Here is a 21,109-nt window from a genome sequence, read left to right as displayed (position 1 = left end):
TGGCTCCAGAACAGGGCTGGAGGTTGTGAGATGGGCATGGAGCAGGATGTAACTGGAGTATCAGGACTGGGGTGATCTGAGCAGCTGCTTCAGCTGAAATGCTGAACTCACTTTTCACCAGAGTGCTGGATATATCCCCTGCAAGTGCCACTGTCTCATAGGAACAACCTGTCATGCTGCTTGCTCCCATGATGAACCACTCTGGGCTAAGTGGCTGAGACCTAAATGGGTCATTGACACATTTTCAAAATGCCTTTTCTTGCCTGACTGCTCTAATATACCAACACCTTTCTCTTTTAGGAGCCTCCAGAACAACAGGGAAATTGCTAACCATACTTCGTGCAAGAACATGTAAGTGAAATCTCACTGTACACCAAGACTGAGCAGAATGGTAAGTGCACACTTTGGCTTAGTGATTTGTTTAAAGGCATTGATGCTCTAATCCCACTTTTAAGGTCTTCCATAATAAAGTAGTTCATATAGAATGGACAGGTAGCACCAAAGAAAACAGACTGCAAAATTTTGTTTTTTCCAGGCTCTGATCCCTTAAAATCGATTTTTTAAAAAACTAGACCTGTTAAGGAACATGTATTTTGAAATGATTTTTTTACATTTCAAAACTATTGAATTGATTTTGCTCAAGTATAAACAGTAGTTAAACAAGATAAAAACACCCTGAAATACTTTAAACCTGACAAAATTTCATCCAGGAAAGACAAAAAGATGACTGAAAGAAACTAAAAATGACTTTTCCTAGTGATGACCTTAATGTAATCAATAGGCTACTGACTTTTAATAAGACATTTCATTTCTATGTACTCTTATTGCTCCCAGGAAACTGACTGAAGGCAGCTGCACAAGAGAAATGACTTTACACTTTTTGTATGGAGGTTAAGAATAACAACACTTTGCAGAACTGGAGCAGTTAAAGTCATGCTTATGTTTCAGTTAAGTCAATGGATTATGCTTAAGTATCCTGTGAGGTAGGTTTTATTGCTCTCTCTTACACCTGGGAAAACTGAAGTAGTGACATTAAATCACTTACTCAGGTCCAAAAAAATCTGTGACAAAACTAGGACCTGATCTTTGGAAATCCCAGCCAAACTGTCTTTTATAAATTACTTTCTAGTTCATTTGTTATTTTTCTCTCTTTCTATATATGCATTTATACATATTTTTATGTATAAATATATAAGGAACAAGAAAAAAAATAAAATAACATACTTTAAATACTTTTTACTCGAAGAGCAGTTTAATATAGTGACACGATTCAACTACTTCATATTGAGAAACTGGTCACATATAAATATCAAGTTTCACAACTTAATTTCCCTTTTGTAATTGTTGAGGGGGGAATAAAGCTCAAAATCCCTCACTGAGGTTCTAGTTTGTGAGGAAAATATGCTATTCACTTCATAATAAGAAGTTAAGATGTCTGGATGTCAAGAATATCAGTGGCCTTAGTGCAGTGATTATACCATCATGGAAAAACCCAGTAGATGCCTGGATCTCCCACCATCCCTCTACTGGAGAGCTCTCAGGCAACCTGCTACTCTTTCAGGTGCATTTAATATTTGCAGCACCAGCAAATTTGTCTGGGAGGCAAGTCCTCATCTGCCACTCACCAGGAGCAGGCTGTATTAAATTTTTATATTTATTGACATTTCATTACCATAATTGACTGCAGTTGGTTCTCTAGTAGAAGGCACAGGGCTGCCTCCTAAGCAGGAGAATTGGTCCCTTGAGTAGGATTTGCAATTAAAAACAACGCAGAATGGATTTTTTTTTTAATTGTGTAAATATGATGAGTCGAATTTTCAGCTTTAACTAGAGAATACTAGGTGTGCAGAAGGCTTTTTTCAAGAGTGAGCAAAATTATGAGTCAGTGGAAAGACGACCCCCAAAGGTGTCAATCAGTTTATACAAAATCAACTGTGCATGAAAAAGCCTCAGTTAATGTCTATTCTGAAAAAGTGGTCACATTAAAGGGTATACTGTCCTGCTTGCTCAGTCCTGTATGCAGAAACTGATACTAAAAGGTGTATCAATTTTTTTACCTTCTAATTCATGATTAAAGGTGCTTTTAAAAGGCAAAAATTAAACCAGCTTGGATCTTGTGCAAAATGCTTAATGGCATACTGAAGTCTCAGCATTTACTTTATATTGTACCATTGATCTCATTCAGTAAAATCAAATCCACAACTGCAATCAATTATTCTTGCTTCCCAATTACTATTACATTTCACAGTTGATTTTGATGTTGAAGATGGTACATTGACTGGCATTTTTGAAAGCAGAAGCTTTGGTGAAGCTTCCACATAAGCTAATTTGGAAGTAAAATGATGGGCATAAAGTCATGGCTGCATAGACAAACAGAAGTGTGAATTCCTCCTGTACCCTGGGCTAAATGAGTGCTGCAGCCAAAGGCCAGAAATGCAGGGAGCACCTGTGCTTTTTTGTTTTGCAAATGATTTAGCATGGTAATGAATGATTCTTGAAGACAAATCCCTGGTTTCACTGGGCTCATATGGTAACTTTTCTGGTGGAGATCAGGTGGTGGCCTCTGGTATCAGCTCCTCTCTATGCTCACAAAACACTGCGTAACCCTTCATCCTAGAATTAAGTTCCTTTTTTTACTTCTAAAATTAAGTAGTGTTTGATTTCTGGAATGTGACTGTGGTATCATGTGGAAATACTGTATGAAACTGCACCATCCCTTTCAATGCCTCAGCAAGCTTGCAATAGTCTCCAGAATATAAGGTTAGAGAGATTTTACTTGCTACCAGGTACCGACTATCACTGAATGCCATTCCTTTTGGCCAGACAGGACTTGTACAAGTGAGGAAAAAAGTCCCTGCCATGGCTGTATTCAGCATCTGTACAGTGAATAAAAGATCTAGCAGCCTAAGGTAGTTCAAGTTAATGAAGGATTGATTTCATATTTAGTTTAATAAATTATACTACTGTGTGTTTGGGGCATGAAGGCAAAGAGGCAGTGGGTGCCTCGATGTAGCAAAGGGACTGTCCTGCTCCTCCCAGCACATCTGGCTGCCGTGGGACTGCTGCCTCCCACTGCTCCCTCCTCTACAAACTGCACCGACAGCCTGGAGAGTGCCCAGCAATCACCTGCCCTGGGCTGTGAAGTCCTGACCCTGCTGAGAGCCCATGAGCTGTGTATGGTTATGTGCATAGATGAGTCTTCCTCTCAGAAGGATGCATTCAGCACAGTACGTAGCAAACAAGTTAATCTACCCATCACAACCATAATTGTTTTCTGAAATGTATTATTTTGGTGGCAACTGCAGTGGTTATTAAACTAATTTTAAGCTTTACATATATTTAACACTTTTATTAAAAACATTAAAGGCAGTATTTCTGCTACATTTCTAGGCAAATAAACACGGAAAACACTTTGAAGAGGTGCCTACCTACAAACACTGAGGAGGACTCAGCACGGACAAAAGCAGCACATATGCTTGTATCTGCTGGTTATCAGGTTTGGATATATTAATTAAAATTGTGTTGACTTATACAGCATAAGATGCTTGTCATTTTAACATGATACACAATAATAGAAGATAATGAATTAAGTTGCCAGTGGACCTTTCCCATAGGATGATGTTATTGTGCTTGATAATTAGCTATAATATGCAAATAGTAACACTGTGAAGTACTGCATTTACTTTGTCTAACTTCGTTTCAGAAAAGCTCTACATCAAGACTGGAAAAATTCTCTGCTCTAGAGCTGATCGTATACAGATTCATTTAAAGTAGATACATTTATGTTATAATACACATAACAGTGAAAGTATTGTTAAGTTTCTTGCAGATAGCTATTTTAATCAGTGCCATTAAGTTTTCCACTCTAGCAGTGGTGACTATTGAATTCTTCAAGTTATTAGTATGAAGAAGCTGAAGTAATGTGCAGAACATGGCTAAGCCTAGAGCACAACAGAATCCATTTCTTTACCAAAATATTGTAATGCACTTCTGTGTTTTTTATATAGAGATGAGATGATATGAAATCACTGCTGAGTTTGAATATTCAATGAAGTTCATCAGAAGACAGAAATTTTGGTGAATGATTTGGGTACCACCTCAAAGGCTGTGCTAACTCAGACTGTTGCTTCAGGTGCTTTAAACCGTGTAAGTTCATTCCCCCTTATTACCTTCTTATCTTACACAGGTTTGTACTCTACTATTTTAAATTCTTTCCCACCAATGAAAGACTGGACGTGCTCACTTTGAATCCCATCAGTATCATGACTCCAATAGGTTGTTGTGGCACTGATGTGGTGCTTTCTTCTTTGATTTGGGTCTCTGAACAACATGTCTCTCATGCTGGGCAAGCTTAAAATCAAATCTGGGATTTTACATGAGTTTATGTTGACAAATTAGTTCACTAGTATTGGGCTCATTTGGATGACTAGCAGGCTTGAAGAAATGCTGCCAGATTCCAGGCAAATAGCTTTTGTTTTCTTTATGGGAGCAATGTGTACAGAATATGAAAGAAATGTGTTTCCTATAAACACAACAGAGTTAGCATGCAGGAAATGGAAGAGTTCTGTTTTGCAAGGATTCATGTTGGGTTCCCTCTCCATGACTTTACTGGAACCAGAATTTTAGACTTAAAAACATAGTGCTATGATGGTTTCATGGCAACATAGCAAAGCAAATGTAAACTGAGATCGGTTTGTTCACAGGTGTGTTCATAGCTATTTGAAAGGCTAAAAACGTTTAATGAGTATTTGGACAAACCTGAATTCAGGGCACTTCATGGTTATATCTGAATTTGGTTATGTTTTACCCAGTTTAACTGACAACATCTACTTCAGCCCCAAGAAGCAGCTCCTGTAATATCTTCATAAGGCATGAAATACTTTTAACAACTAGCACAACTTTGTTTTCCTTTAGGTGGAAACCACCAGAGTAAGGAACTGTGCAAGAGAACAAATACTACACTGAACAGCAAAAGAAAGTTTGCTTGACCTCATTTGTATCCACCTTAAACCAAATCCTGTGTTTATTTGCCTACATAAGGACTTCTAGATTTGGCCCTCAAATGCCAGTAACTCTTTTCTGTCAGCTACAACTATGAAGCCTCACTGACTGCAACCACAAAGGGAAAAAACCCTTACTGATTTCCAAAAATGTAAGAAGCAATAGCTTTCCATTAGATATCCATTAGCTTTCTATATCTATAACTAGGGTATGCACTTCTAGTAGTTTCTTAAGATGAACAGGAAAGCCTGTTTCCTTATCTATTGTTTTTGCCAGCTCCTTTCTCTTGTCCTTTGCAGTCACTTCTTCCTCTAACACTCTTGTACTTTTTCTACTTCAGTGATACTTCTGCAAGGGTGATCTTTCTTGACAACACCATCAAGATATTTGTTATCTCTCATGTTTTCCTCTGGTGTTACACTTTAGGATACAAATCCAGGTGGAAAGATGTATTCGTGTGCTGACTTCAGCTAAATCAGTAGTTTCAACAATCTCAAAGTCTGAGATTTAGACACAGTTTTGAATGGCCTTTTTAATCGGAAAGGCTTTGACCAAACTTAGTTTCTCTATTAGGGAATATTTTGCAACAATGAGTAGAGTGTAGGTATGAACAAAAGGAGCAGCTTGTGTCTGGGCAGATGGGGCTACGATTCACATGTTTTGTGTTGACTGTTGCATGAAAATGTACAAACAATGATATTCTCTATACAGCTTTAGTATCTACCCTGTGTGTGCTGGCTCTTGGAAGCTGGCAGTGTATTGTTGGTGCTCAAGATACGAAAGGAAAGTGCTCAAGTTGGAGGAATTGAAGTTTTATAATTAGAAATGGTCTGTTAAAATTAGATGCCACATGGCAAGGCTACAAAACTCAGCGTGTGGAGAGCATATTGGCAATGATTTACAATTAACCACCACATTGCAAATCACTCCTTAGCTGTTTTCTATTATGAAATTTCGAGAGTTGTAAAATGCATTTGTGCTACTTTATTTCCTTTTGAAATGGTAATTGCTACTGCTGAGGGGCAGTACTTAGTGCAGAAAATGAAGTGTGCAGCATAGGGAGGAACTTGTTTCTGAGGAACTGCTGAGGAATTGTAATGATCTGAAAAAAGTGCTTTCTTGAAACACATACACACAAAAGAGCTTCATTTATGAAAGCCCGACCAAATAAATAACAAAATAATTTTTTTTGTGCAAGGGCCAAAGCTTACTACTTTGTTGCTGACTGCACTTTTTCCTCATCAGAGTGGGAACAGTGGATTGACACTGGGTAAAACTCATAAGCCAGTGGCTTGAGGGAAATGCAGATGTATGGAAATGTGATAGGAGTGCCCTAAGGTAATGGGTTTTGAGCCAATGTGTTTGAAAATTATCAAGGGTGCTTCTAACTACTAGCCCATTTTATATACCTAGTATAGAACTGACAGTGGTATGGCCCTGGGGAGCTGGATGAAGTTTGACTCTTGTATCTGAGGTACAGGCTGTGCAGTCTAAGTGGAGAAAGCAGCTATGTTCTAATTAAGTGGTGGTAAGTTCCCCCCTTACAGCTTCTACCTTGATTGTGATTGTAAAAAGGACTGTGTTTATGAGTAGCTTTTATGGAGGGATATATTAAGGAAAGCAAGGAGTGAAGCTTCAGAGCTCTTAAATTTGCTAACTTGTGACAACGATCATGATCTCCCAGGTAATAAAGTTGGCAATCTAGCTCAGGTCCTCAGTTGAAAGTTATTACCTTTGAAAGCCAGATGATTGACTGTAATTTTGCTTGTAGTGCTTTGTTGGTAGCAGAAATAAAAAAATCTACAGCACTTTTCATCAGAAGTGTGAGAGTGCTTTCCACACCTTAATCAATTAATTTTTACGAAATGGTGGCATGGTTTTTCCCTGTCTCTGCTGCAGGAACTGAAGGGAACAGGACAGCAACCAGAAAATATGCAGCAGTTGGTGCACTAGCAAAGACTCATACTGCCTAGGTCTAGTAAGTTTGGCTTTCCAGAATAATTTTACAGTTGTTACAGAGGATACAGACACAGTCATAACTGTCCTTTCATAAATACAGTTGTACTGGTGGTGTGTTTTAGAATGCAACAGTCTTGAGTTGATGCTGCCAAGATGGACCATCTTGACAGGAAAAAAACCATTTGTATTGGATCAACTTGTCTAAAAAGGTCACTCACAGCTGAGCTAGGATGCAAAAAGGCAGTATACAGCAGCTGGAGCCAGGAATGGCTCAGGACAAGTAATATAGAAGCAATGTACATGTCCATGTCTACTGGCATGTAGAGATGATGTTAAAAAAGTGTTCAGCTGTAGTTGAAACTTGCAAGGGATATCAAATTGCCAGTTAGGAGATGAACAAGGAAAATGTGGGACTGCTGCTGGATTCAGCTGGTGATTTAGTGGCAGCAAGCACAAACCAGCCTGAGGTTCTTGGTGCTGCCTTTATCTCAGTCTTTTACTAAGAAGGTCTTCCAGGCTCTGTGTTTTGCATTAGGGCTCAAAGAGGAAGAGAGTGACTAGAACCAGGTGTTAAGTTGGAAAAAAAAAAAAGAGTTCAGACCAGAACTAAGGAAAAACTTTTTCCCCACAAAGATTGTCAGGCAGTGATGCCTGGCTGTGCATGGGAAGCTTTGCAGTTTCCATCCTTGAAGGTTTTCAAAGACCAACTGGATAAAGCCCTGGTTTGAGCAGAGGGTTAGACTAGTGACTCCTTAAAATCCCTTCCAGCCTGGATTACTCTGTGATTTTAAGATTTGTGGCTCTTGGCAGTTCATGGTATTTTAAAACCTCTGCTTAGCTCATCCAGCTTTATCCATCTAAATAAAAGAGGTTCTTCAAGGAATGACAAATTGCATACAACTCTTGGACTGGCCTCATACTGGCATTTCTGCAGTATCTCACCTTCCTGCAGCCTTCTGTGAGCATGTGCCACACACAGCCCAGTGGGAGCAGGCACTGCCAGTGCTGCTGTGCTCACTCCTGCAAGCAATCTGGCTCTTCATCAAGGGTGGCATTGACCAGAGCTGAATGAAATCAAGACACTACAGTGGCATTACAGGTAGATGTCGTAATCATTCTGAGCTTCAAAAACAGCAGTTAGAGGCTGTGTATTTACTTCAGGACTGGTGTCTTCCTATTTCTCAAAGAGAATCTGGGCATATCCATGTTCTCCAGCAGGTGTGAAATGGGAGTCCATCCATAAGGAAAATGACTGACTGCAGTGTTCTTACTGCTGCTCTAGTCATATGGCTCCTTGCTCTCCAAGCACGCTAACTGCAAAGGGGAAAGTACTGAAAGTGATGGGAAACTCTGGGTGTGCTTGCACCAACTTCAAATTGACAAACTTTGGCATAGGAAAGTGAAAGCGTGTTTAAAGAAGAATGTATTAAACCTATTTGGCAAATCTGGAGGGAAAAAGTGGATACAATCAGCCCAATTTAGCCAGATTTTAATTTACTTGGAGGCTGCCTGGAAATACACAGCTTCCAAATCCAGCTGCTGATCTGCAAGCAGTACATTTAATAAGCATCCTGCTACCTGTTGTCCAACAGTGAAGAAATGCTCAGCCTTGCCTTGAGATCATGTAGAGCTGGGTTAGTTTTTTTTTCAAGAAAAGATAAAAGTGGCTAATGAGGTAAGAATTATTACTGTGGAAAAATGGGGACAATGGCTGGAATTTAAGGGTATTTGGATGTCTCTAATGATTTCAGTGGGACTCAGGCACTCAGTACCTTTAAAAACCAGCTAATCACGTAACAAATGAGACACTAATTTAGCAGTTCTCTCAGGAACAAAAATCTGTCAATACACTTATAGCTTTATAAACACAGGAAAAAAACACAGGAATAAGCAAGTACCCTGTGTGGTAAATGAAATAATTGCTGGTAAAACTGTCTGTCTTCTGCAGACAAAGAAATCAAGAGAGTCTGTCATTTCCTCAATAGCACTGATTAAGTCAAGAGTAATGCAACTTATTTTTGCTAATATAAGTAGGGAACACGTTAGTAACTTTCCACAAAGGTGCAGGACTCGGTTCCATAGCTAGAATTAGAATTTTCCACTTTTTTTCTTGGACAAGTCAATCACTTCTCCCTTCTACTGTAGTCATAAATGCAAACAGTTCTCCTGATTCTTATCAGCACTTGTTCTTAGTGTTAAGAAATGGCTTCTGTGTTAAAATTTTAACTAAAGCTGTAAGCAGATTCCACAACATGCAGACACAAATGGTGTAGCATAGAAAAGGGAGCTCTTTCCCAAGTGTGTATAAATTGAGGCAGTTCAGTTTGTAGCTACTTAAATACCAATGAGCATCGTTTGTTTTCACTTGGAGCCAGAAACATAATGTACAGGCATGCTTTGCTTCTCTTTGATACTGCAATTTTATTTTTTTCCTGTTAAAAGCAGAATAATAATCTTAGGAATAAGGTTCTTATTTTACTGTCAAGTTCTTTGTGCTTTGGAAAGTATGAGGGAGATAAAACTTTATATTTCTTTTGGATTTTCTCAGTTTTCCTATTATTTGCCACATTTTAACTCTTGCATTTTGGGAGATCTATGTATCTGACACCTAAAGAAAATTAACCCTTGGAAAGCTGTGCAGAAACTGCAGGATGTGTACTCTGAGATGGCTCCTGAGACAATACCTGCTTTTCCAGCCTATGGACTGAATAATTTTCCTGAGATTAGATGTCTCAGCTGCCCAGTTTCTCACACATGTGCATATGTCTCTAAAGCTAGAATTTCTGAGGTAGTAAGGTGCAGGTTCTCTAGATTTCTGACCCAGCTAGTGATTCTTTTGAGTAAACCACAATTTTGAAGGGAAAATAAACTATACTTGCTTAGACCTGAAGCACTAGGTTAGGAAATGTTGTTGTAGCTGTCAGAAATCATTTTAGCCACAAGGAAATAAAACTTCTCAAGAAACACTTCTCATCTGCTATTTTTAAATCACTGAAGTATACAAGTATATTTGAAAAGCAAAGTGCTTATGATTATATCTGCTTTTCTAAGTTTAACTGCAATCAGCAGACTAGAAACAGAGTGCACAAGCCATTTAATCTGCATTATTTGTGGAGAATCTCTGAGAACACAGAGTGCTTCTGACCCAGCTAAGCTCCTGCTATTCTGAAAATTATTTTTTTAAAAAAAAAAAGAAGCCATCAATATTTCTCTAAGACCACATACTCACTTGTTGCCCGGTAACCAGAAGGATGGAGCCTTCTTTCCCATGTACCACTTGCCGGTAAATGTGATCTAGAATTAAGAGTTCACTCCAGCAGTTCTGAAGTAACTTCATTTGGTCATCAACCTGTAAAGCAAACATGAACATTGGTGGCATCACTTTGGGAGTAAGTCTTACATCACACTATGGAGACAGTCCTCCTTCAAGCATCTGCCTAACATCACGAGAGCAGAAATACTGTCTTAAATTATTCATCCGTAAAATCGCTACACTCAGCTGAATAAACAGAACACTGTTGAAACCCTTATCTGTAAAAGGTATGGAATATTTACTCTGGATTACATTCCAGGAAAGCAGAACTGTGGCATTGTTATGCAAAGTAATAATAATAGTATATTTATTAAATACTCATGGAAAGGGGATATTATTTTTGCTCAAAACAAGAAGAGCAAAAATAATGCTGATGTGAACTTTCTCATACTCCCCATCTTTGAGCCTCAGCTTCTGGAAATCGTAAGGAATCTGTATAGAGCCAAGAGCATTATTACTGCAACAGGCCCAATTCAAAGACAGGTCCCTTGCAAACGAAAAAGCGAAGAAAGAGGTAAACACTCTCTCTAAAAATGGCTGTGGTACAATGAAAAGAGAAGAGCACTTCATGAACAGCAGCTGAGCAGCTTCAGGTGTCATTGGGAGGGAAAGAAAGGACAGGGCACAAGTCAGTGGTGAGCAGTGAGACACATCAGTGACTGTATTTGGGAATAGAAGGAATGCACTGGGCACTCAGCACAACCAACCTACATTAGGATTTGTGAAGTTATTTGGGATATCTGTATTAGAGGACAACCAAGTATGTCCCTACACTGACTCCAATTGCTACTGGATTGCATGCAGTTTTATTCTCTTAAAGACTGAAATCTAATTAGGATTCCCATGGAAATGGGAGGAAAAAAATTACAAATTAGTGGGAGGCAGGCTATGAAATTAATTAATGGCAAGCATCCATATTCTCTGGACCTATTCTTACTGAGCTTACTGGTTTCTTAATATCACACAAAATCTTTGACTTCAGATATGTGTCCTGAAAGAGCTGAGAGATGCATACGTTAGCCTCATTACAATTAAGTGTGTGGTGTGGATGTGATAATAGCATCTATATAGTTAATTGGAAGGACTCTAAGAACTCTAAGGAATATAGAGCAATTGCTCAACAGATTAAAAATGCTATCAATCAGAAGTAAAAATAAATTAGCACATTTAAAGTGGAGAAATGTCTAGAATTTATGAGACACGGAACTATGAAAATTGGTTTTCAGAGATTTTAGTTTCAATTGCTTTAGAACTAGATTTTGTATTACACAGGAAATCACATTGCAAGGAGTAATCCTGCCTGAGCTGAACTAGATAACACAGTAGATGTTTTCAAGTTTTATCAAATGTGACCTAATGAATTTCTGAACTTTATTCTTTCACACCTGTTTTCTGGTTGTGTGGTAGAGAAGGTAGTAACATTTGCTGCTTATAGATTTTTGTAGTGTCACCTGTGAGAGTTATGTAGTATTGTCTCCCTCTTTCCAGTAACTTGCCATATAGCTTGGATTTAACATCTTAAACATTGAAATCTCTGTTTGCCTCCTTCATTCATCTTAATTTCCCTTAACTTTTCAAAGGCAGAAGAGCCTGTGTGCAGCAGATCCTGTTCTCCCACACAGATCACAGAGCAACGCTGATGCAGTATTAGAAATCTCTTCCTCTGCCCATGACACATATTTGACTGCAAAGCCATTTCAACCAAGTGACTTGTTAACTCAAGAGAGTACAGTAAATTAGCACATTGATATAGTCCTTACTGAAACTTGGTCCAGGTTTAAATTAATTATTTGACAAAAATGTTTGAAATGTACAGATTCTATTACTCTTGCTTTTTACATGAAACTGTTCTGTGATCGTTTTCTCCCCTGGACAAAAAGGTGTTAGAAAAATCAAATAGATCATGCTAACATGATAATGTCATCCAAAATTAACATTTCACACAAAGCTATCACAGCTTCCATCTGAAGGAAACAAACTGTCAGATAGTTTAAACATTCAGCATTCATGCCATAACAACTAACACCTGAGTAAGAGGTCAAGCATTTGCCTGTACTATAAATGACATATTTCCAGCTAACCCATCTGTCTCAGCCACAGGCTTTTGAAAACAAACTACACTTTACAGGTCTGGCTTTCTGAAGGTCCCAACAGCAGCTAGTCTGCAATCAAAGCTTACCTCCCAAGCTTTATCGTGTCATTACCGAGCCAGTGCTGTGAGAAAAGTATGAGATGGCGAAATCACAAAAAAGTTGTTTTGCACATAGTCTGTTCCTGCTGTTCTATGAGACTCATAAAACTCACAACAGCGAACATCTGCTAGTGGTTCACAAAATCTGCTCCTCTGGATTTACTGTAATTTAACCAGTGAAAGCCTATAAAATGGATAGCATAAAGAGCACAATACACATCCCAAGCACAGTGTTGCCTTCAAAAGACTATTAGATCCAGCTGCTTTTGCCGTTTTAAGAAAGCTGATGGGGCACAGAATGCTTGCCAGTTTGCACTAGGAAGAAACAGACATGACTTTAAGGAGGATCCCAGATTACTAAAATGCAGGGCAAGTGACCAGTTCCAGCCTACTTCTGGAAGATATGTACATGAGGAAAAGCACATACTTTATTTCTGCTAATGCATAAAAAATTAAAAATAGAAAACAACATAGATCCCATTGAACAAAACCAGTAATGTGTCACATCTTATGTTAGAATGAGCTGGTAAAATTTATGATGTGTGTAACTTTGGCCATAACACAAACACCTTTGTGTTTCCATGGCACATCAATAAATGACTTGCAGAAGCTTATTATCTGGCAAAACAAAAAAATCAACCTTTCACCAAAACAGTTACATTAAACTGATCCTGAAGGCAAAGAGGTATATGCACAGTTCTGAAGAGGAAGGTTCTTTGCAGAAAAAGCCTCTTGAGGAGTTCAGTCTTTTGACTCCAAAGTCAGAGCATGCTGCTCTGCCATTAACAATGTAAGCAGGAGAAAAGATAAGATTCTGTTGCCAGGATAACTTGTCTCCAGTCTGGGATTATCCATAATCCACGAATTTTTCAATTCTGGTATACACTGAATTAGAACAAGCTTTCAATCTTGTGCTACTGGCTAAATTTTGAGGTTTTTTCCAGTTTGCAGAGATCTTTAAGAGTATTATCAATATTTTAACACCAACAAGAAAAAAGTGTCTGTTGTCCCAAGTACTGTGAATGCTTATAAACAAAAGTTAGACATCATATGACCAACAACCACCTGCTACAAGAACACTCCCTGCCATAACACGACATTGACATCAGGATAATGTAACCCATGTTTTACCCAAGCAAGTTGCCAATCAAGATACCTGTTTGACAGCTCTCTAGCCTCAAGGAAAAGCATGAGTGAATACTGTGCCCAGATGGTTAAATTTAGGTCCTCCCTGGCCAGTGGCATTCAGATGAAGACACAGCAATGGACACAGCATAACTGGAAATTGTTGCTGAAGAAATGGCTTGAAAGGAAAGATGTGGAAGAAATTTAAGGGAGGGTGTGTGACCCAAAAGAAACAGGAGATCATATCCAGCATGCAGGGTGGAAGGAAAGAGTAGTACTGTTAAGAGTCTGAAATTAGTAAAAATTTGCACATGTAAAACTGCTGTTAAGTGAGAAGGGAAGCAAAGAGAGTGCTCGGGAGGAGACTTTAAAGGAGGGGAATGGGGAGGCAATGTGATGAGAGAAGACATAAAGTGAGATGGATGTTGGGTAAAACCTTGAAGGCAAGGCTGATGAGATGCAGACTTAAAGGGTTTGTGTGACAATAAGTGATGCTGCTGGGGCAGGGAAGGAGCAAGTACTTTGTGTTAGAGCAGCAGAGGATGGTGGTTGTCATCAGCACAGGTTTGGTATTGCTCATCCACATAGTGAACTTGATTCAGTTCAGTCTGAACAGAGAACTCCATGGCAGCATGCCCAAGTCCCTCCACTGCCAGCTGGAATTATAAGGTGACTTTAAATCACTTTTTTCTGACTTCTCTGCTAACCAGGATTAGAAAACAGGCAGGCAGGAGAATACATTTAGATGCACCTATCAGTTTGCATAATTTATCTTACCAATATAATGCAAGCCATATAGAGTATTTCCAGGAGTGAAGAAAACACACTCTCAGTTTCAGGTGTGAAGGTCTAATCCTGAGCACTGTGGCGGCACACTATGTCTTGGCAGGACAAAAAGATGGTCTGGGGTTGGAAATGGGAGTGTCACACTTGTCTGCTAAACCCTGCAGTCTCACTCAGCTGGGCCCTGAGCTTTTGATACAGGACTCAGCGGAAGTTTGTCAGTCTCACTGAGGCCTCTGTTGATACTGAAATACACAATCACACGTTATCAATTCTAGTTAAAGGAAGGACTTATCTCAGAAATGCTGGTTACTCATCTGAAAAACTATTTGTGCTGATGTTATAGATGAGGAAGGCTAGTGTGACACAAGAGTAGTATTGTTGTAGAGTGTATGCTTCCCACAGCACAGCACGTTAATCATTATAAACTTTTGTTTTCTCTGAAGAACAACATTGAAATTGCCAAACAGTAAAATTAAGAATAATGTGTATGCTTTGCTGAAATGCACCTTAATCTTATCAAAACCACACTGTGTCTTTCTTTCAGGAAAGTGTTTCACAATATTTAGCATACTGTAACGAACAACTGCAGATTTAATACAATTTTTCTTCTGATGAGGTATTTTCAGCCTGACATTTGATGAATTACCTGCTAAAAATTTCAGGGTCATGGGGTTTTTGTGTTTTTCTAAGTTAAATATTTTCCTTATAATTATTGCTGCAGATTCAGTTAAACAATGTGCTCACCTTTTACCTAGTCTACAACTCCCTTTCTCAAAAGCTGGAAAATCCCTTTTCATCTCTGTTCATTTGCATCAACTTATCACTATAGCTTTGGGCTTTTCTGCTACTAAAATTTTAAAAGGGTATCTAATGATTTTTAAAAAATACGATAATTGAAATTTATGTGATAAAACTATGCTGGATTCAGCTGAATTGTTTTTACTTATGCTTCTGAAAGGGAATGAAAATATAGAATAACATGAAGCATTCATCTCATAGTGCCACTTTTAAATTCTACGGCCATTGACTAGCCATTTCCTAGCGAATGTGAAGTGATTAAACATCTGTCTGAACTGTTCAGCCTGAAGCATACAGGTTCAAGGAATGGTTGAACTTTCTTTCAAATGCAGTTAGGAGATCACTCACAAGTCATTGCAGACATATACTTTGAGTTGTTACCCCATTTTCTTATGCTATAGTGATGCAAATCACCCAAAATCAAAGTTTTATAAGACAAGTGCACTCCAGAGGCTATTTTTTTACTCCTGAATGCATGCATGGTTTCCAAATCATTATATGGGTAGGGAAGGATTTGGACTCTCCAGATGGGTTGCTGCTAACAGTGGGAAACCTCCTGTGCAAGGTTGCTGTCAAAAGGCAGCACGTAACAGCCAACGTGGTTTTAAAAGTGAATGCACATAACTTTCAGAATCAGTGAATGCCCTAATAAAATGTGATTACTGCCTATAATCTCAGCAATAAAATGCTACAAAGTTCGAGAAGAAATGATTTAATATTAACTATTATTGTTCCAGCTCTTTACTAGAAATCTGTGTGTTATATAGGTTTCTAGGTGAAGGCAGGGAGTGATCTTTACAAGCCTGTGTTGGGTTAAATGACTGTCCTGCTGCCATCTAGCTCTACTGCAAAGTGAGTATAAAATCTGTCCAAGTTTGGTAGAATTTTACATTATTCTTGATTTGAAAATGAAAGGAAATACTGAAATACTTCAGTGTGTGCCTTTTCCTCCTCCTTTACAGCATGTAAAGAGGCTGTTATAAAGGTGCACACCTCTTCCTTCAGGAACTTCTGAATCCATTAGTCAGAGTCAGATTATTTCAACAGGAAGTTCATCTATCCAAGATAGTAAGTTCCTATATGCCTTTTGTGAATCCATGTCCAGATAGAGGAAAAGAAACTGCTGGATACTGTGCTGAAAGAAAGGCTAATATGCTCATCCTTTACTCAATAGTAGGGAACTGAGAAAGAGGAAGAGAGATGAACTAAAATGCTTCATTAACGTCCTGCTCATGGAACCATTAGAATGTGGAATATTGAGCCAGTCTTGAGTTTTTTAAAGACATAGATAAGGAATTTATAGCACAGAGGAACACTGTACCTTTGGAAATTCCCACACTTTTACCCTTCCAAACTGTGAAGTGGTGAATGTGTGGTGCTCGTGCTCTGAAAGGTGTGTGGTGTTTCCTGCTTAGCAAATGCACACAGGGAGAGTGATGGCTTTGCCACAGCTTCTCCCCTCACACGCCCCTGGACGTAAGATCACTGTGAAAAAGGCGTTCAAAGCAGCACTGGCTAACCATTTCCCAGTTTCAGAGCTGATCTTCCATTGAGTAAAAATACTTTACTACAAAGCAGCCTTGAGCATCAGTTCACACTCATCCTGTTTTCTTTCAGGAATAGAACACAAGGTATGTGAGTCTGAGGCCTCAGATTGCTGAAGGAGTAACGGCAGGCAGCAGATGATGACCCTACTAAAGGATAAGATCTCTCTTATGGATCTTTGGACTCCATTTAGAGAGTATTCCCCTCTAATAAGGAGAAGGTAAATGACAAATCTCAGTTCTACAAGCATCAGATGTAAGGGCTGTTACAATAGACTTTGTGTGTGCATGTATATTATACACTGCGTCAAATAGCACTCCTATTTTTTCTTCTTTTCCTCACATTTATCTCTGTGCAAACTGCATGAAAATGACTTAGTATTTCACAGTCAGCATTATTTCTGATGAATTATAAATGTGTTTTTCTTAGGTTCTTTTTTGGGTGTTTTATTTTAACTGAAAATAAGAAAAGTATTTCTTTTTAGTCCCAAATGAAAATTCTGCTTACAATGCAGTGTTTCTTGCTTCTCAAAGTGAACGCAAAGACAAGGAAACAGGAAAATTAATTATTCTCAGCATCTGTTTCACAGGGTGAAGAAGTAGGTGCCTTCTTTAGGACTGGACCCATGGAACTGAACTTCAAACTCCTACTCCTGTGAGTATCTCTACTGATGTTAGTACACCCTAAGTTTATCATAGTTGGGTTTAGAATTTTAAAATAATTAGATAAAACTATCTGGTTTATATAAAAAGTTTGGTACTAAAGCTCTTTTGTTCCCTTGAATTTCTCTGGAAATATGCCTCGTTTTTTTCTGATGTCAACAAATTACCTGAAAAATTGAGCTGGACTCTTAACTTGCATCTATAAGTTGAATTCCAACCCCTAAAATTCTATGATTCTATGAATGTGAGTCCCTTGACTTCCACATAAACAAAATCAGAACTGGGCCCACCTAATACATCGTTGGCCTTGTTGGTCTGCTTTTTAGGATGTACAATGATGTCCTCTGAAGAATCAGAATACCAGACTGAGTCCAGGAAAATTTACGGTACTACTGGTGAATTTATCCTCAATATACTGAAGCAGTAGTTTCACTCTATTGTAAAGCAGCCTGTGATTAAAGTCTCTGTGATCTTCACCAAGTTACATGTATTTTAGCATTATCTGAAAGGATTTCTTGTATATAATGTGACTTTCCTGCTTGGTGATCACTGGAAAAATTACGATTTAATTTTTCTTACTGCTACTGTATTTTTCCAGCTGACGCTTATTCTAAGAGTCTACAGGTAAACTTCACCTCCTACATTAGCTCTCATTTGTAAAATTTATTGACAGAGAGCAATAGGACATACAGGGCAGATCGTTAACATTAAAGACAAAGTCCTAGTAAGAGCTAAAATTATTTTTGACAAAATAAATATTCTCTCAAACCCCAATCAACTAAGGATCATATGGAAAATATTTTCAACTTGTGACACAAGAGACATGTTAATTTCAGAAAGCCTCTTTAATATGGTAACAGGAAGGCAGAGTAATCTCTCAACACACTTAGAGTCCTACTCTTTCAAGTGCTGCATGCCCCAGAACACTGGTTTTTGCATGCATTAACACAAGAGTTACTTAAATTTACTCTTGTTTAAATTACACTATGTGGTTACTCTTCTGTTTGACAGAGTTAGTGTTTATTTCCAGTACAGCTAATCAAGCAGGTGTGGAGTATGGGAAAAGGGCAAGCCACAGAAGTATAATCTCACTCACTTTTGGCAGGTGACACCTACAAATGTTCGTTTGTGTACAAAGTGCGGAACTGTATTCATGGTTATACCAATGGAAATATGCAAATAGTCTGAAATCATGACTAAAAATAATTTACTTTAACATTACAGCAGTGTAAATGAGAGAAGAATAATTTTCCAGGTGAGTATTAGTGACAGCCAAGGGTTGGACACTGACAAACCACACAGAGAATCTAATACATTGGATGTTTCATACTATTTGTAGTTATCATCAAATCAATAGGGTTGTTTTATTTTTATTTTAAATGTTCTTTATCTTTGCACAGCACTGCAATTGTTTCCAGGAATTAAAATATGCTGGTTTATATTTTACTTTCCATAGTCCTCTTACAACTTCTGACAAACATACAGCTGTGTAAAGGCAGGTACTTCCTTCTGCACATACTTGAATCATGGAAACATATGGATCTAAAATCTCAAGACTGGAAGCTATAATGTGCTAGACAGGACAGTCACCTCTAATACACCTCTGGCAATAGAGGCTGGTGCTGGCGTAGAACACTGCACTTGCCATACAAATGTATTCCCCTGTGTTTCCCTCTGATTTGTAGTAGAACAACCAAAAAATAGCCACAGCAAAAGCAGTAAGAAATCTTGAGAAACACTATCTTCAGTCAAGATGTGAAAGGAGATGGTATACTGATGAAGAAAAAATACAGAAATGTTGTCTTACATCCCGAGGGCTGCAGCAGTAACAGTAAGTCACTGAGGCAGATATTAAATGAGAAAGAAGACCCAATAGCAATCGAGAAAATGAAAGAAAAATCAGCATTATGAATGGAGGTTGTCATGTATTAAACCAGTATCCATCTGATCCGATAGAAAAAATTGCTTAAAAAAAGGCACCAAAAGAAGCTGCAGAGAAGGCTGTGGAGGTGTAGTGATGCATGATCCAACAAGGTACATGGGAATGATCCAAAAGACTTAGTACTTCTCTATACATCTTAAAAGCAGTGCAGGAGGCTCTCAGCATGTAGCTACTGTCAGCTACCTAAATCCTTTCACCTATGAACATCATCTTTTAAAAATTAGCTCCTTTCCTGACAGAGTCAAGTGGAAAAGAGCAGGCACAGCCATGCTATTAAAAATCACAGGAAGTGTTGATTGAATGAATGTTTAAGGAATAGGCAAGTGTGTATTAACATGTTTTTTTTCCATTCAGCCTTTCATTTGGCTTTGTTTCATTTATTCCTACTTACTGTTTCCTGGAGTCTAATTTGGAAATCTCTGAAGTATCATTAAAATAAGATTTTCACAACTCTGCCCAGGTACCAAACTATCATTAGCACTACGGTGAGGATTAATATTGATGTTTAAAAATATCCTTGAAGATACTGGTTTTATTTGGGCTGTTTGTTATGTTGTTGAGGGGAACTTTTGCAGTGCAGAACACAGAGGGAGCAAGAACCTTATAGACAAAAATAACCTTGAGCTGCAAAACAGCTCAGCCAGCCTCTGGCTTTCTCTGCTGTCACAGCTGGGCACAGGTATCAAAACTGTAAGTCTCTAAATTGGGTTCCTACTTGTCTGTGTGCAACAGAAGATTAGCTGTGTGTTTAGGAAAAATGGAGAGAGTATGTTTCTCTCAGCACATTTGTGAATGACAGCAGGGATGATGAACAACAAAGTCAGGTTGCTCTAATTACCTCCTGTTCATCCATGAGTGCACCACACACCACAACTCTCGGAGCTAAGTTTGAATCAGACTGGCTTAAGCTTAGTCAGTGGGCAAGAGCTTGCAATAAAATGGCAAGGTTTACATTAAAAAAAATTTTTTTTTGCATAGCTTGTGTTCAAGCATCTGGCAATCTATTATTGATCTAGGTCAAAGTACCAGTTACTTTGGCTTGTAAGTATGTTTAATATTAATTTTATTACTGAAGATTTAATGTGACTAAATGATTACTTCGATACCCAAATGTAGGAAGATTTATTGATTAATCTCAGATTTATCCTAGGCTTACCACAGCAAAGTGCATCACAGCTCTGCCTCTAGTAAGTTTTTCTGAGGTGTATTAGAACTTTTAAAATATGGCTAGGCTACATATGTCTGTATCAGGCCAATTTTCCCGGTAGACAGAATAACCTGAATGATTTAAAAGTATACATGAATGCAAGATTATACAAATACTCAGCATCATGTCACTGGCAGGTAATGGACTGAATTCTTTCTTTTGGCTATCTTCCTTTTCTTTAACTAATCTGCCTGAGGGTCTGTCTCTTTTAAAGCATAAAGTCTTTAGGGAAGGGACTCACTCTCACTGTCTTTATGCAGTACCTCTTTATGTTACCATAAATCAAATAGTAGAAAAGGGTTGTCTGACTGCATGGAGCATACATGGACACTTCCCTGTAAATAAAATTAGTTTTCAATTTAAACTGCCAGTCTGCAAAATAAACCCAGAACGTCCAGTTAAATAATACAAGATATTATTAGTGAAGCTCACTGTCTCCTCACATAAATATAAGCATCAGCTTAACAACACCACACAAATATTTTGCTTCGTATTTTTTGCACTGTAGCATAATCACATAGCCTGACATCCCATGTAACACCATCCTAGGTATGGTACTACACAGTATCCTGAGCTTGGA

The 21,109-nt window shown here is 38.3% G+C and overlaps 1 protein-coding gene across 1 annotated transcript in view; it reads right to left on the bottom strand.

The window, feature by feature from the left end:
* NR5A2 (nuclear receptor subfamily 5, group A, member 2) overlaps nt 1-21,109 on the bottom strand; it is a 76,336-nt gene that overhangs the window by 28,220 nt on the left and 27,007 nt on the right. Inside the window, exon 4 of the mRNA XM_009074080.1 lies at nt 10,190-10,309. Within this exon, the coding sequence (XP_009072328.1) occupies nt 10,190-10,309 (120 nt within the window). The remainder of the gene's footprint in view (nt 1-10,189; nt 10,310-21,109) is intronic.

The sequence above is a fragment of the Acanthisitta chloris genome, unplaced genomic scaffold (assembly GCF_000695815.1).
Source record: "Acanthisitta chloris isolate BGI_N310 unplaced genomic scaffold, ASM69581v1 scaffold25954, whole genome shotgun sequence".
In the NCBI taxonomy this organism is placed as follows: Eukaryota; Metazoa; Chordata; class Aves; order Passeriformes; family Acanthisittidae; genus Acanthisitta; species Acanthisitta chloris.
The sequence above is the reverse complement of the archived record's forward strand: the minus strand, read 5'-3'. Positions and strand labels throughout refer to the sequence as shown.